Below are 16,124 nucleotides of genomic sequence, written 5' to 3'. Positions count from 1 at the left end.
TACCCCCCCTTCAGGGGCGACCTCCGGGGCGTCCATGAAATGGCTTGGAGGGATTCCTTTGATGGAATGCTTGAATGAGGCAGGGGGCATGGAGGTGCCGGTGGGGAACCCAGGAGTGTTCTTCTGGTCCGAACCCCTTCCAGTGAACCAGGTACTGTACTCCTCCTCTGGAGGACCTAGAGTACAGGATGGACTATACTTCGTATCCCTGCTGTCCCTGTACAAGAATGGGAGGAGGTGGTGTGGTGAGGTCAGGAAAACGAGGACTCAGGAATGCAGGTTTGAGCAGAGAGACATGGATGACTGAGGGGATTTTCATTGAGGGAGGAAGACGCAGACGGTAGGCCACCGGGTTGATCATTTGTACCACGGGATATGGACCAAGGAATCTCGGTGCCAACTTGGGCGTGGTCTTATGAGACGTATGTTCTTTGAGGATAGCCATACCCTGTCTCCTGGAGAGAATTCCTGGACCTGGCGCCGATGGCGGTCTGCCTGGAGTTTCTGCTTCCCAGCCGCTTTTCTCAAGTTCACCTGGATCCTTTTCCAATAGTTTTGTAGAAGGACGATACGATTGTCTACTGCAGGTACTCCAGAGGGTTGGGAGGCAGAGGGTAACGTGAAGGATGGAACCCATAATTTATAAAAAGGGAGACTCCTGAGTAGAATTATTACGTAAGGAATTGAGAGCAAACTCGGCCCACGGCAGAAGGTCCACCCAGTCATCCTGTGTATTGGCTATGAAGCAGCGAAGGTATTGCTCTAAAGTTTGATTAGCTCTCCATCTGCCCGTTGGTTTGTGAGTGGTATCCCGAAGAGAACCGTAATGAAATGCCCAATCTTTGGGAAAGGCACGCCAAAATTTGGAAATGAATTGCGAGCCCCTGTCAGAGACGATGGTTAGTGGCACCCCGTGGAGACGGAAGATCTCTTGAACAAAGACATCCGAAAGCCTGGAAGAATTCGGAAGACCCCTCAAAGGGACAAAATGAGTCTGCTTAGAAAAGCGGTCGAAAATGACAAGGATGGTATTCATCCCCATGGAGGTTGGGAGATCTACTATAAAATCCATCGACAAGTGATTCCAAGACCGATCTGGAATTGGCAGTGAATGAAGAAGACCCGCTGGTTTATCCCGAAATACCTTGTTGCGAGCACAAGTGCCACATACCTTGACAAATTCCTCCACATCCTTCAGCATCTCTGGCCACCAGAAGGTTCGTTGAATGAGATCATTGGTTCTCTGCGTTCCAGGGTGACCCGCAAGTTTGGAGGAGTGGCACCACTCGAGGACCTTTTTCCGATTTTGTGGTGCGGTGAAGAGACGCCCCTCCGGAACCTTGAGGCCCCTCCGGAACCTTAAGACCCCTGGGAACCTGTGACTGACCAGAATGGATATTGTCCATGACATCAAAAGAATTTGCCGATAGAATAAATTTGGATGGGATTATTGTCTCCAACCGCTCCTCTGACCTAACTTCTTCCAGGAATTGCAGAGACAGAGCATCTGCCTTCAGGTTTTTGGAACCCGGGACGAAGGAACTTATATAATTGAACCGGGAGACAAATAGTGCCCAGCGGGCCTGTCGGGAGCCCAGATGACGTGCCCCTTCCAAGTAGAGGAGGTTCTTATGGTCAGTAAGAATGGTTATGGGACTCTCTGTGCCTTCTAACAGATGCCTCCACTCCTGTAATGCCAACTTGATAACTAAGAGCTCCCTGTTCCCCACATCATAGTTCTGTTCTGAAGAAGAAATTTTTTTTGAGAAGAAAGCACACGGATGTAACCTTGCTAATGATGAACTCCTTTGAGACAAAATGGCACCAGAACCGACGTCTGAGTCATCTATTTCCAGGGTAAATGCAAGCTTGGGATCTGAGTGGACGAGGATAGGAGCGGACACAAAGGCTTTCTTGGGGATGTGAAAAGCTTGGGTGGCGGTCCCGGACCATGATGAGGGATCTGCACCTTTCTTGGTTAGTGCCATGATTGGAGCTTGGTTAATGCCGTGATTGGCATTTCTCCAGTTTTGCAAACAGACGGTTCTCCCGGAGGCGTAAAAGTACCTGCTGGACATGGCTAACGTGTTCTTGTGCAGACTTCGAAAAGATCAAGATATCATCCAAGTAGACAATGAGGAATTTGTTAAGGATGTCGCGGAATATCTCGTTGACGAAATTCTGAAAGACAGCAGGCACGTTGCACAAGCCGAATGGCATGACCAGATATTCATAATGGCCATCGTGGGTGTGAAATACAGTCTTCCACTCGTCTCCCTCGCGTATCCTTACCAAGTTGGAGGCCCCCCGCAAGTCTAATTTAGAAAAAATGGTTGCGCCTTGAAGGCGGTCGAAGAGCTCGGTAATCAAAGGTAAGGGGTAACGATTCTTCCACGTGATCTTGTTCAGACCATGATAGTCAATGCAAGGGCAAAGTGACCCGTCCTTTTTCTTTACAAAGAAGAAGCCAGCGCCGACTGGGGAGGACGATTTTCGGATGAAGCCCCTCTCCAAATTCTCCTGAATGTAGTCATTCACGGCCTTCGTCTCTCGAAGTGAAAGTGGATAGGATCGTCCCCTGGGAAGAACTGCCCCGGGCAGGAGGTCGATGGGACAATCGAAAGGACGATGCGGTGGTAGAGCCTCGGAACGCACCTTGTAGAAGACATCATGATAATCCTGATATACTGCAGGCATAGCACGCAAACCTCCCACCCTCTGGGATGGCAAGATACAGGTCCTGTCACATTGGGTGCTCCACTGGGCAGGCTCCTGGTTTGTCCAATCGAAGAGGGGATTATGAAGTTGGAGCCAAGGGAGACCCAAGATCAGCTCCACAGAGGGGGTGTGAATCACGTTGAGGCTAATCTTCTCCTTATGATCCCCACTGACTTTCAGTTGGAGCGGAACAGTCTGCAGCGCAATAAAGGCTGGTTGCAATGGTCTACCATCAATGGTCTACCATCAATGGCCTCCAGACCAACCGGAATTCTCTTGTGGGTAAGTGGGATGTTGTTTCGTTCCGCGAAGGCCTGGTTGATAAAGTTGCCGCCGGAGCCGGAGTCCACCAATGCCAGTGCTTTGGTGTGAAACCCCTCTCCAGACAGCGTCACTGGCAGCAGGATCCTGGTGGGAAGGGCATCCTTGACGATGAGGGAGAGGGTCAGTGTTCCCAACGAGACTCCCTGGGATCTCATTGGGATTTGGCGTTTCCCGGCTTGTGGGGACACTGGAGCACCAAATGACAGGAATTGCCGCACTACATAAAGAGACCTGCACTGCGCCGGCGTTGTTTCACTGCAGAGGACAGCTTATTCCCTCATAATTGCATTGGTTCCGGGGTGTCCAAGGAAGGGAATGATGGAGGAACGAAAGGTGGAGTGGGAGACCTCGAAACCCGTAGACGGTGGCGAGAACGCTCTGTCTTCCGCTCCTGTAGACGCTGGTCCACCCGGATACACAGGGCAATCAGTTCCTCTAAGTCTGTAGGACGTTCCTGCGCCGCAAGCTCATCCTTTAGGGACTCGGACAGGCCCTGCCAAAATGCCGAAGATAATGCCTCGTTATTCCACCCCGTTTCAGCCACAATGGTACGGAACTCCATAGCGTACCTGGCGACTGGACGATCTCCCTGGGTGATGTGGAAGAGGAGGAGGCTGTCGTCATCTGCTGTCCAGGCGTATCAAAGACCCTCCGGAACTCCCGGGCGAAGAGATCGATGTCCTGTGTGAGGTGGGACGGTTGTTCCCAAATGGGGGAGGCCCAGGCCAGCGCTTCGTCTGTGAGGAGAGCAACGATATAAGCGACCCTGGACCTTGAGGAGACAAAAGGAGATGGTGAGAGTTCAAATTGAATTAAGCACTGGCTAAGGAAGCCCCTACATCCAATGGGTCCCTAGCATAGCGGTTGGGGGTCGGAATTCAGGGTTCCACCGTAGACAGAGAGGAAGTGAAGACAGTTGCCGAAGGAGCCGAGACCATTGGCGAGGGTTTTGGCGTGGAAGCCCGGGCTTGGACAGTAAAGGTGTGAAGACTCTGCTGAAGCAGATCCATCCGCCTATCATTTTGCTCAAGATAAGTTTCAAGCCTGGTGAAGAAATTGGTATGCGAGGTCAAGGTTTGCTCCACCTCAGCGGGGTCCATGTTTGTGGGGCTGAGCATAATGTCACGCTGTGCTCACCACAAACTAGGCGGGACCACGGTGCTGAGGTGGGAATGGATATTACGCCTCCCACAGACACGAGGGCATGTCTTGAGTGTAGAATAATCTGGATATCCGGGCCGGGGCAGGAGAGGTACGGGTAGTAGAAGGTACTGTTAGCCAAGTCCGGGGTAAGAGAGAGGGACATAGTCATATTACCGTAAGCCAAGATCAGGTGCGGAGGGAGCGGAGTGGTCGTATTGCCGTATCCAAGGTCGGGAGCGGAGAGAAAGGAGTAGTCGTATTACCGTAAGCCAAGGTCGGGTGCCAGAGGTTCGCAGTAGTCGAGGAGGAAGCCGGTTCGGTACACAGGGTCAGGACTGAAAAACAAGACAGGACTGGGGAGGCAGAGAGTGATGAGAACAACAACAGGTTCTATGCTCAGCCGAAGTGCCAGTGGCACAGCTGAGCATATGTAGGTGAGAGGGTCCAATGGCAAAACAGTAATGTGGCGGTGTGTGAATGAGTGAGGCTGTGATAGGAGACAGGTCCAGGGGAGCTCCCTGGGGTGGAGCTAGGGAGGGCAGTGTAGTGTCCATGCGCCTGATTGCGTGTGCCCGCCGACCGGGACGTTGTGCCTTTAAGAGACTGGAGCGTGATCCCGTGTGCGTGGCCGCACCTCCTTGCAAGTGGCTGGGTACGCGCCAAGAGCCGGCACTATTTAGATCTTGCCTGCGTGCGCGCGCCTTAGTGCGGCGGCGGTCAGGCGGCATGGAGGGAGGCTGATGTGCACAGAGCGGGGGGACCCGTAGTGGTGCCGGTGAGTTGGGAGCACGCCGATGGTGCATAACATGTAACTGAGGCCTATATATAAATAGACCAACATGAATAGAGTAAACACAGTTCAAGCATACAGGAGAAACAGCATAGTGTGCTGCAAATGAAAGAGCTGGTACTACTCCAAAAAAGAAATACAATTCCTGTAGAGCTGAAAGTCCATGTATGTCACACAATCCAATACATCACCAGATTTGGATAATTGGTGAGTCTTGTAAGCGGTCCCTGATGCCAGGAGGATAAGAGAGGGGTGCCCCATCCAAGCTCCCACACGTACGCGTTTCGACAACGGTCTTCTTCTGGGAGTGGTGGCAATACAATTAAACACAGACATTTTATAGCAAAGTTAGTTTAAATTTTTTTTGCGTCAAAACGAAGTTGATTTCATTCATATATCACAGCTTTATTTTATATCTTAATAAACTTTGTTATACATTTTGTATACCTGTGTGCTCCTATTTGGGATTCTTTTTTGTTGTTGTTATATTTAAATATCTATTTGCCTTTATTCTTCAAAAAATGGTTACAGATTTATTTTTTTATCCTCTTTTTTCGAGATGCTGAAGTAAATACATTAAGGGACTCTTAAAAATGTCCACCTCTGAATTTAATATTTTACTGTACAAATAATCACTCACTGTTTACGTGGAACCTCTAGAGCCGAGGTGGGCAACCCTGTTGCCAATCGCCATAAGTGGCGAATTGGCCATGAAAGTGTTTGCCAGCTCCCACGGTAAAAGAAACTTTTTCCTGACAGCTTGTGCTGGTTTCCGCTTTCTGAATGAGTCAATGAAGTGAACCAGCAGCAGGTGATAGAGCTGAGGTGAGTGACGCAGTAGCAGGTGATAGTGCTGAGGTGAGTGACGCAGCAGCAGGTGATAGTGCTGAGGTGAGTGACGCAGCAGCAGGTGATAGTGCTGAGGTGAGTGAAGCAGCAGCAGGTGATAGTGCTGAGGTGAGTGACGCAGCAGCAGGTGATAGTGCTGAGGTGAGTGACGCAGCAGCAGGTGATAGTGCTGAGGTGAGTGAAGCAGCAGCAGGTGATAGAGCTGAGGTGAGTGATGCAGCAGCAGGTGATAGTGCTGAGGTGAGTGACGCAGCAGCAGGTGATAGTGCTGAGGTGAGTGACGCAGCAGCAGGTGATAGTGCTGAGGTGAGTGACGCAGCAGCAGGTGATAGTGCTGAGGTGAGTGACGCAGCAGCAGGTGATAGTGCTGAGGTGAGTGACGCAGCAGCAGGTGATAGTGCTGAGGTGAGTGACGCAGCAGCAGGTGATAGTGCTGAGAGATGCGTGTCGCGTGTGGGAGGCGGAGCCAGGTTCCGTGAGACAGCTAGAAGAGCTGTGGGTGCGCGCGCGCACGCTCTGTAATGAGAGCGGGGGTGCGCGCATGGGCAGGACCAGTGGCCGCAGCAGCAGGTAAGGAGGGAACACGTTGCAAAGGATGTGTTCCCCGATTCCTTACAATTCTATAAACAAAATGACACGTTAAGTTAGGTATTCATTAGAATTAACCTGGAAAAGCATTCAATTTTAAATAGGTAATGGATTTTTCAAACTGCATTACATATTTACTTTTGATAAATGTGTTTTTTTTCTCATTGTTCTTTTTATTGATTTTCTACCATTGCTGGTAAACATGACAGATTTCAAATCATCTTTACAATTTTCCATATTTAAATTATACTTAAAAGAAAAGAAATATATAAGTAAGAAAGGTATAAATCAGATGCTCAAACATAACTCAAAAATACACAATTTTAAAATTAAATAATTAACTCACAGAATGTAAAAAACATAACTTTAGTCAGACACATATTACAGATGTTAGGTTCAGATATACTGTTCTCCTGTCTTGATACCTGTTTAACCTGGTTCTTTTCTCCCTCTGTTTTGCTCATCTATGACCTTGTGCAATTTGCCGCAAGAGACTCCAGGATGTGTGTGCAAAAGCCTGATATATTTGGTCTTTTTCACTTTGTGGTAGGGAGTCAATATAGGGTTCCCATTTTGTAAAGAAATTCACAGTTTTTTGTTCCTTATTGGTCTCTGTTTCCGTTTTATCTAAGGTCATTAAATGAGTGAGAATTGTTTTAACCGTTTCCAAGTTTGGAGGGTCATACTTCACCCATTGCACCATTATAGACTTTCTAGCTGCCAGGAGTATAATTTCAGCAATCCTTGGGATTCCTGAATCCCCATTAACTTCTTTCCATCCCTCCATGTTCCCAAATAAAACCGATAGAGGTTCCTTCACAGTTACCACTTTTGTCATGTCATGTATATATATATTAGAACCTGGTCCCAAAAATCAGATATACATGGGCATTCCCATAGGCAGTGTTTTAGATCCGCTTTAATAAGCAGACATTTCGGGCATTTATTTTGATCCTTTTCTATCTGTTTATATTGGATATCAAACACATAATATGCTCTATGTAGTAATTTAAATTGTAATTCCCTCCATGTCTCTGCTATAATTATTTTCCTGGTTCTACCCAATCCTACCAGCAAAGAGTCAATCTCCGTTATTTCTGGGAAGTCCTTGTTCCACTTGGCTGCCACTTTTTGCAATTGCTTGCCATGGTCTTTATCTCGGATCCAATCATATAATTCAGAGATCGAATATGTAATATTATTTTCAGTCCTAAAGTAGCTATCAAACATGTTGTTTTCTAATATCTCTTTCTTATAGTTCTCTAGGCTCTTACAGTAATGTATGATCTGTATGAAGGGGAAGTAGTGAGATTGTGGGAATTCCTTCTTAACTCTGAGATCTTCAAATGACATAAAGCATTCCCGTTCTGTATCTACCAGCTGCCCTATACTTTTTATTCCCTTGGTTTCCCACATCTTAAACATATTTTGAGATGGACCTGGTTCAAATTTCATGTTACCTTGTATAGGCAGAAATTTGGATATTTTGTAGGACATCCCACACTTTTTTCTTGTCTGCTTCTTCCACTGAATTATATACGTTTGTATAAGTACATATAATAAGCCACTACCCCCACTAATTAGACGTGTCTTCGTTTTTTATTTTAATTTTGCGACCCATCAAGAAATCAAAGTTAGACAAAGATATCTTCAATGAGCAATACTACCAAGACATTGACTACCCAGAGTATGACGACTTCAGGGCAGAAGCTTTCCTCTATCATAAGAAGGAACAGGAAAGCTTGAGGAAAGCAGAGGATGCTCATCACCGGGGTATGAAGCAAGTTGCCACCTATTATGCTCAGCAGGTATGTAACTTTGTGTTTCTAAGTAGGGATCTGTCACAATAAAGCCATGTTCTTGTTGAAGTTTGGGAGCAGTATGGCAACCAAGATGTTAACTCCCTTACTAAAAACATTTTCATTTGGGCAATGCAGGCCTACAGTATGTCATAAAACTTGTGCATGGCTTGAGTGGAAATGAAACCATTAACAGAATGCATTCTGATTGGCAGTTTAATATACACAGTTGGGTATAAACAATGGGGGCAGTTGATGAGTACAGGCACCCACAGGTGTTAAAGGGGAAGATTCTGATCTGGATCACAGAGCTTCAAAATATGATCATTTACATTCCCAACCAAGGTTGAGCACTATATTTGTATCATTAGAAGGATATTTTTTAAGATTCTTGTTCTGTGCAGTTCTCCATGATGTCGGCAAATACAGTTCTCCATGATGTCTGGATTCTTCACTTGTCTTCTGACACACCTGCTATCACCCTGTGAGACTTTAACATACCTATTGACAATTCCACTTCAGTTGCCTATCGTATCTCTTTAATCTCCTCCCATGGACCACCTCTCCTACTCACTGCAATGGACACTCCCTTAACTTGGTTTTCTTCTGCTTCTGCTCTGTCTCTAACTTCTCTAAGGGCTGTTATATACTGCGTGCAGCCGTGTGCGCGCGCGTGCCTGTGCGAAGGCGCATGCACGTGCTGCACACGTTTTGTGTGTATACTGTGCCCGAGTGTATGACTGCATGTGTGTGTATGTATGTATATGTGTGTGTATAAATATATATGTGTGTGTGTGTGTGTGTGTGTGTGTGCGTGTTTTCAAATAAATAAATATATCCTTTAATCATTTTTTTAATAACATTATACATACATACACACACACACACACACACACACACACATACACACATATATACACACATATACTTACATTTTCAGCGGCGGTAGCGGCGCAAATTCATTCTTTTTCTCATCTTCCCCCCTATCGGCCGGTTCCACTCTCACTGCCGTGTGTGCGCGCAGCGCCATTATAGAAAGTCTGACTAACGTCAGCCAACTATACATGCCGCGCACGTACGGCGCAGCAAGCGCAGGCACTATAGAACGGGCCTAACACGCCCTTCCCTCTCTGATCACCACTTTCTAACCTTTAGCCTGACTCTACCGTTTCTGCCCTCCACAACACCTACTTCCACACGCACATACAAAAACCTACATGCTCTAGACCCCTCCAATTTTCTAAAATTAACAACCTCGCTATACAACAGCAACTTTAACTCCCTTCTCTGCCCAACTACATCTGCACCCCTTTCTACCCTCATGACCTGAGACCTCACCACCTACTTCACAGACGAGATTAAGTTAGATATGTCCTCACCATGTCAAGCTCCACACCTACGTCCCCTCGCACACCTAAATCCACCCTCAACTAATTTTCCCCTGTGACTGAGGATGAGGTCTCTGCGCTCCTCATCAGCTCTTCCTGCAACCTGCACCCTTGATTGTATTTCCTCATCACCTCCTCTGGCACACTCCTATCTTATTTTAAACATGCACTCATCGCGCCCATTCTAAAGAAACTCTCTCTTAACGCAGCGTTCCTCTTCAATTACCACCCGCGCTCTCCTCCCCCCTTTGCCTTTAGGCTACTTGAGACTTGTATACAACCACTTAACTCAATTTCTCTCCAATTTCCTGCTTGACTCTTTGCAATTTGGTTTCTGCAGTACCCTCCACTGAAACAGCACTAACAAAAGTGGCCAATGACCTACTCATAGTTATGTCTAAAGGCAATTTCTCCTTACTAATTCTCGTAGACCTCTCTTCTGCCTTTGACACTTTTGATCACACCCTTCTCCTGAACATTCTCCACCCCATTGCCATCCCTATACCCAAACTCTCCCTCACTGTCAACAACACCACAATCTTATAAATACCTCAAGCCCACTGTGTAGTGGTCATCTTTGACTGATATTCCTCACATTGAGTCCCTCACAAAGTCCTGCTATCTCCACCTCTGAAGCATTGCCAGGATACACCATTTTGCACCCCCGATGCAACTGAAATCCTAATTCACTCACTGATCCTGTCTTGCCTTGACTACTGTAACCTTCTCCTAGTTGGAATTCCACTTGTTCTCCTATCCCAACTCCAATTCATCCAAAATGGTGCTGCCAGATTCGTGCACCTCAAACACAGCTCCACTTCTGGTGCTCTACTTCGCAAATCCCTAAACTGGTTTCCCATATTCTCTTGATTCAAACCCTAGTAACCTGACTTGCAAAGCTCTCAATGAGTCTCAGCCCCAAATATACACAGAATCTGTTGGCACTTTACGAATAAATGATAATTCTTAAACGCCCCTATGTTCTGCCCATGACGTGCCTTATTAAGACTCACTCATGCCTACAACTTCCCCTCCCATGCTTCCCCTCTCTCTGGAATTCCCTACCACGTACTGTCACTCTCCCCCAACTTTCAGAAATTTGAAAATTCCCGGAACACTCACCATTTCAAGGAAGCCAATCTGGCATACTCTGTGGCGGATTTAAAATCTTGCCGCCCATACGCCGCTGTCCTTACCTTTTTGCCGCCCCGGCCACCGCCTCCTGCAGCGTCGCTCTACTTCTGCAGCGCTGTGGTGTCAAATGACACAGCAGCATCACGTGACGACGTGTTAACATGGCAACATGTCGCCATGTGATGTTGTAGCGTCATTTGACTCTGCAATGATACAGAAAAAGGGCGTTGGCGTGACGGAGAAGGTAAAGGATGTTTACAGAGGCCCCACGCTCTCCACCTGCAATAATTGGGGAAAAGAACGGGACCTCTGTATATGGGAGAAAAAAAAATTGCTGCACGGGCCTAACGGGAAATCCACCACTGGGCATAGTCCTAACAATCAACCCCATACCCTGCCTCCAATCCCATTGGGACCAGCTGTGTGCTTGGACTAATCTCTCTGCTTTGTAATATCCCCACCCTCTAAACTTAATGGGATCAGCTGTCGGGCTGGACCAGACTCCACCCTGAGCTATACTCCATCCCACAATGAGCAGCCACTTTACCTTTTTGTTTCAACATTGTCCCTCTTTCGTCGATTATAAACGCTCACGAGCAGGGCCCTCATTACCTTCTGTATCTGTGCATGTTTATCCTTATTTGTATGTAACTCTCTTTATGTAATTACCAGAACCCTACAGTGAATCTGTAATCCATGACCAGTGTGGTTCCTAGTTATACTTATTTATAATTGCTCTCTAATTGCATTCCTCAAGCAAATCAAACCATAGTAAAAGGAAATATTTGTCTGTTTAATGCAAATTGCATTTCTTAGGAGATGATTTGTCAAGCAAGTATTTTATGTACCCTCGTCCGAGAACCATGGAAGATCAGGAGAGAAGAAACAACGTGTGGGGGCTTTGTGTGCACACACTGTAATTTCACATAAAATCAAACCCCCTCAAGTTTCCGCTCACCAACCTAACTTTAAATAATTAACAAATATTTATTGGAAGTTAGCTGGGGAAAAAAGGGGGGAGGGGTCAATCGCCCAGATTGCACCCATTAAATATATTGCTGCTATTGGTACACTTTGGATGGATTGCTTCTTTAAAAATTGCATCTTGTATTCAAAATACTACCCTTCAAAATAATCATGCAGCAGTATAAAAAATACTGTGCTCTTCGAACCATTTAAAGCGTTTTTGGCTTTAACTAACGTGCAGTATCCCCCCATAAATTCTTCCTGCTCAGAAATTACATCCCGGGAGAAAGTCTTCTAAAGTCATACTATTCAGGAATAGGTCTCGTCATTAGACATCTTGAGAACATAAGCTTTATTAGCAGAAGGTTTTAAGCGTACAACATTTCGGGAACCCCTTTCCTCAGGTAAAATAATTACAGCGAAATATTCAGATTTTCAGGTGGTCAGATTCAGTTCCAAGGTCAAGAGAGGCAGCAGGCAAAACAAAGGCAAGGTAGAGCTCAGACAGGACAAGGTATCCAGTACTTTGCACGAGAAAAGACCAGTAGCAACTGCCTGCTGTTTAAGGCCAGAGGCATCTGCTGGCAATGAGAGCCAAAGAGAGGCTGATTTCCTGTCAGGGGAATAAGGGCAGGATTTGTCAGGAAGCAGGATGGCTGTGTAGTTTTGGACCAGATGATGTCACTTCCTGAATGCTCAGACAGATCCCTTATACAAGTGCAGGAACATAGCATGCACGTGTGGGAATTTAGCCAGGGTCTGGGGTTCAAAGAGCGAGAGCATAAGAGAGAAAGCGGGGCATGTAGATCAAGAGAGGGGGACAGGGCAGAGTTGTAGTTCCTGACCAGGTTGTCAGGGTCTGGAGCAGGGCTGAGAGAGGAGAGGGAGGAGCGTAAAGTGGAAACAAAAGCTGTTAGGTTAATAGAGCGCGGGTTTCTGCAGTTCACTGTTGAAGGCCAAAAGAGGAGGTTAGAGAGAGAAAATGGGAATCCCAAGGGAGAGAGCGGTCATCAATGTGGCAGTTGAGTCCCCAAGGAGAAGACCAGGGGAGTCTGATGAGAGATAGAAAGAGCCAGGATTCAAAGGGAGAAAGAAAGTCAGAAGGGGGATGAGTAGAGGTAGGTGGGTGATAGACGACCACGGCGTGGACAGGGAGAGGAGAGAAGGGCTGGACAGTGTGAGCCTCAAAGGAGGGAAAAGCAAGAGAGGGAGGAATAAGGAGGGTAAGGTAACAGCAGAGAGAGGAGAGCAGGAGCCCAACGCCTTCACCCCTGCCATCAGGAGAAAGAAAGGCCACCATTAGAGAGTGCAGCTTCCAGAGTAGAGTCAGACTGAGTGAGCCAAGTCTCAGTTATAGCAAATAGGAGCAGAGAGTGAGAGATAAAGAAGTCATGCACAGAGACAAACTTGTTAGAAAGGGAGCATGCATTCCAAAGGGCACAGGAGAAAGGGAGAGAGGAAGGTGACAGGGGATGGGTAAGAGGTTAGAGGGGTTGACACCAGAAGGAATAGAAGTTGCATGAGGGAGGTGAGGGAGGTGAGGGCGAGCGCATACAGAAATAAGGCAGGGACCAGGATTGGGAGAGATATCCCCAGAAGCAAGGAGGAGAAGCATGGATAGAAAGAGAACGTGTGAGGATGATTTGTAGGGGTGTGTTTTAGTGCAGGAGGTATAGCTGTGTAGTGTCAGATGGCACAGGTAAGAAAGGAGTTCATGTGAACTGAGAAGTAGTAAAGGAAGGAAAGATGGAGATATATGAATAGAGTTAGAGACATAATGAGGCTGGTAGAAAGAAGTGTGTATTTTGAAAAGAAGTGAGGGCAAAGCAAATAAAAACATTAGTGGCAGCATGACAGCAAAAGTTTTCTTCTGAGATGTGCAGTCTGGGATAGATAATGACCTCCTTTCCAGCGTAGTTCAAAATTCAGGATTCAGGTGTTGTCCACTTGTTTCACTCCTGTAGAACTCCCTGTGCAACTCCACACTGCATTCTACTTAAAAAATGCTAGTTCAGCCCAACAAGCTCAATTAGCACATGTGAGGCACATTTACACAATTGGTACTTTTAAACACGGTGTTGTCCTGTGTAGGTGTTACAAGTTGAATGCAGTCAAATAGACACATCAAGGGGTGATTAGGGTGAGACAGAAGAATCATATTTTGGTTTTACCTAGAAAGAGATTAAAAAGATGTCTGTTACGGTAAGAGATCATTCCAGTAATCCAATAATCGTCACTGCATTCTGCTTAAAAAATGCTACTTTAAATGTATGCTGCTTGCCCCTGCCCCTGGTTTACCTGAGAAAGCCAGGAAGGTACCATCATGTGCACCAACACCACACCGGGAGGGTAGAGCTGCCCTCACATATATCTGGGTGGGACTGTTCGGACAGACATTGGGTTTCAGGTGCCCACAGCACCCTCAGTACTTTGGAGGGCGTTTACTGTAGGCTGTGTATACTATACTGATGAGACTATGGGACCACAGGAAATAGGTTGTACATACTTCTTGTGATTGTGGCTATTGGAGGTATACCAGGTAGGTATACCCGTTCCCGTGAGGGGCTATCCCGCCAAGGCAGGGATCCTCACAGGTGCAGGCGCTGCACCAGCCACCCCATGCTCCCCAAGCATGGAGGCTTAGGCCTCTTATGAGCCTAACAGATAGCACCATAACACCCATAACACGTATATCTAGCTGAGGAGGAGGGAAGGGGTGTTACACATATAACTAAACACCCCCAATGCATATAAAAAAAGATCCCCAAAGCATCTAAACAAAAGACCCCCAGTGCATATTTAAAAAAAGACCCCCAATGCTTATAAAAAAAGACCCCAATGCTTATAAAAAATCCCCCAATACATATTTAAAAACCCCCAATACATGTAAAAAAAACTATATATATATATATATATATATATATATATATATATATATATATATATATATATATATAAATACTCCCACCCAAATACATATTAAAAAAATAGACTTACCTCTGGGCTGGTCAGGTCGAGCCCGGTGACTGCCGGGCAGGGGGGGACGGGACCGGTGACTGCCGGGGGACGATGACCGGTGACTGCTGGGGGGGGACCGTTGACTGCCGGGGGGTGAGACCGGTGACTGCCAGGGGGGCTGGTGACTGCCGAGGGGGGTGGAGGGGACCGGGGACTTCCGGAAGGGGGGGGGGGGGGCTGGGGAGGGGGGACCGGCAACTGCCAGGGGGTGAGACCGTGACTGCCGGGGGGACCAGTGACCGCCGGGGGGTCAGACCGGTGATTGCCAGGGGGGCCGGTGACTGCCGGGGGGGACTGGTGACTGCCTGGGGGTAGTGGTGCGGGGGGGACCGTTGACTGCTGGGGGGTGAGACCGGTGACTGCTGCCATGGGGGCGGTGACTGCCAGGGGTTGAGATCAGTAACTACTGCCAGGGTGGGACCGGTGACTGCCAGGGGGGGCGGTGACTGGTGGGGGAGGGGGCCAGGGGGAACCGGTGACTGCCGGGGTGTGAGATCGGTGACTGCCGGGGGGTGAGACTGGTGACTGCCAAGGGGTGGGGCGGTGACTGCCGGAGAGCCGGCGGCCAGACAGAGCAGTTGCGCCTGGGCCTGGTTCTCTCCACCTGCAGGCCTCTTTCTCTCCCTGTCCCACGCCAGGCCCTCTGACTTCAACGCACACTGAACCTCCCACTCATTCCGCCTCGCACCGGAAACTGGGCCAAGCTTACTTCCGGCTCGCCATAGTCAGAGAGGCCCATCGCTCGCTGACGTCAGAGGGCCCGGCGTGGGACAGAGAGAGAGGAAGAGGCCTGCATGTGGGGAGAGCCAGGGCCTGGCAGCATCTGCTTTGTCTGGCTGCTGGGCCCCCCTCCGCCACCGGGCCTGGGACACTTGTACTGGCTGTTCCCCCCTGTCGGCAGCCCTGATTATTGTTGTTTATTTGGAAAGTGCCAACATATTCCGAACATATTCTGCAGCATGGTACAATGGGAGTACAGAGTTATGTACGTGAAGCACCTCTTATCCAAGTATTCCCATGGTGGCGGGGAAAGGTACACCTGGTGCCCACTTGACAGGGACTTGACTCGCTGAAAGAGAGATTTGGGTAACGAGTTTGGTGGTGCCTCCACTTGACAGGGGCCCTACATAAGAACAAGGATAATCCCTCCCAAAAAAACTATATGCTAACACAATAAACACGCACATATGAACAATATATATAAGTTTACCAACAATTAATAAAATATATACACTAGAACATTAATTACATGAACATTAAATTTGCTCCTGCACATAGCAATACCATACCACTGTCTCCAGCCCTGGAGTCTCAGTGACAGTCTCGACCATACAAGGGTACCCTGTGTGTCCTCCAACTATTGGTGTACCGGTGGGTCCCTTGCTGAGTTGGGAGTAGCGCTAACCT

At 47.6% G+C, this 16,124-nt stretch overlaps 1 protein-coding gene across 7 annotated transcripts in view; it reads left to right on the top strand.

Moving 5' to 3' along the window:
- Positions 1 to 16,124, top strand: part of LOC142464211 (NEDD4-binding protein 2-like) — a 91,303-nt gene that overhangs the window by 59,002 nt on the left and 16,177 nt on the right. For 5 of the 7 annotated variants that reach the window (XR_012787621.1, XM_075567623.1, XM_075567581.1 and 2 more), the window contains one exon: positions 8,038 to 8,220. The exons of 1 other annotated variant lie outside the window; for it this stretch is intronic. Coding sequence is in view for 5 of the 6 variants with exons in the window: in XM_075567623.1 (XP_075423738.1) it covers positions 8,038 to 8,220 (183 nt within the window). In the remaining variant the exon portion in view is untranslated. Of the gene's footprint in view, positions 1 to 8,037; positions 8,221 to 16,124 lie in introns of those variants that run through there. One more of the 7 variants, XM_075567631.1, reaches the window with a different exon arrangement.

The sequence above is a fragment of the Ascaphus truei genome, chromosome 1, assembly GCF_040206685.1.
Source record: "Ascaphus truei isolate aAscTru1 chromosome 1, aAscTru1.hap1, whole genome shotgun sequence".
Taxonomy (NCBI): domain Eukaryota; kingdom Metazoa; phylum Chordata; class Amphibia; order Anura; family Ascaphidae; genus Ascaphus; species Ascaphus truei.
Note: the sequence above shows the minus strand (reverse complement) of the source record. Positions and strands in the feature narration are given on the sequence as shown.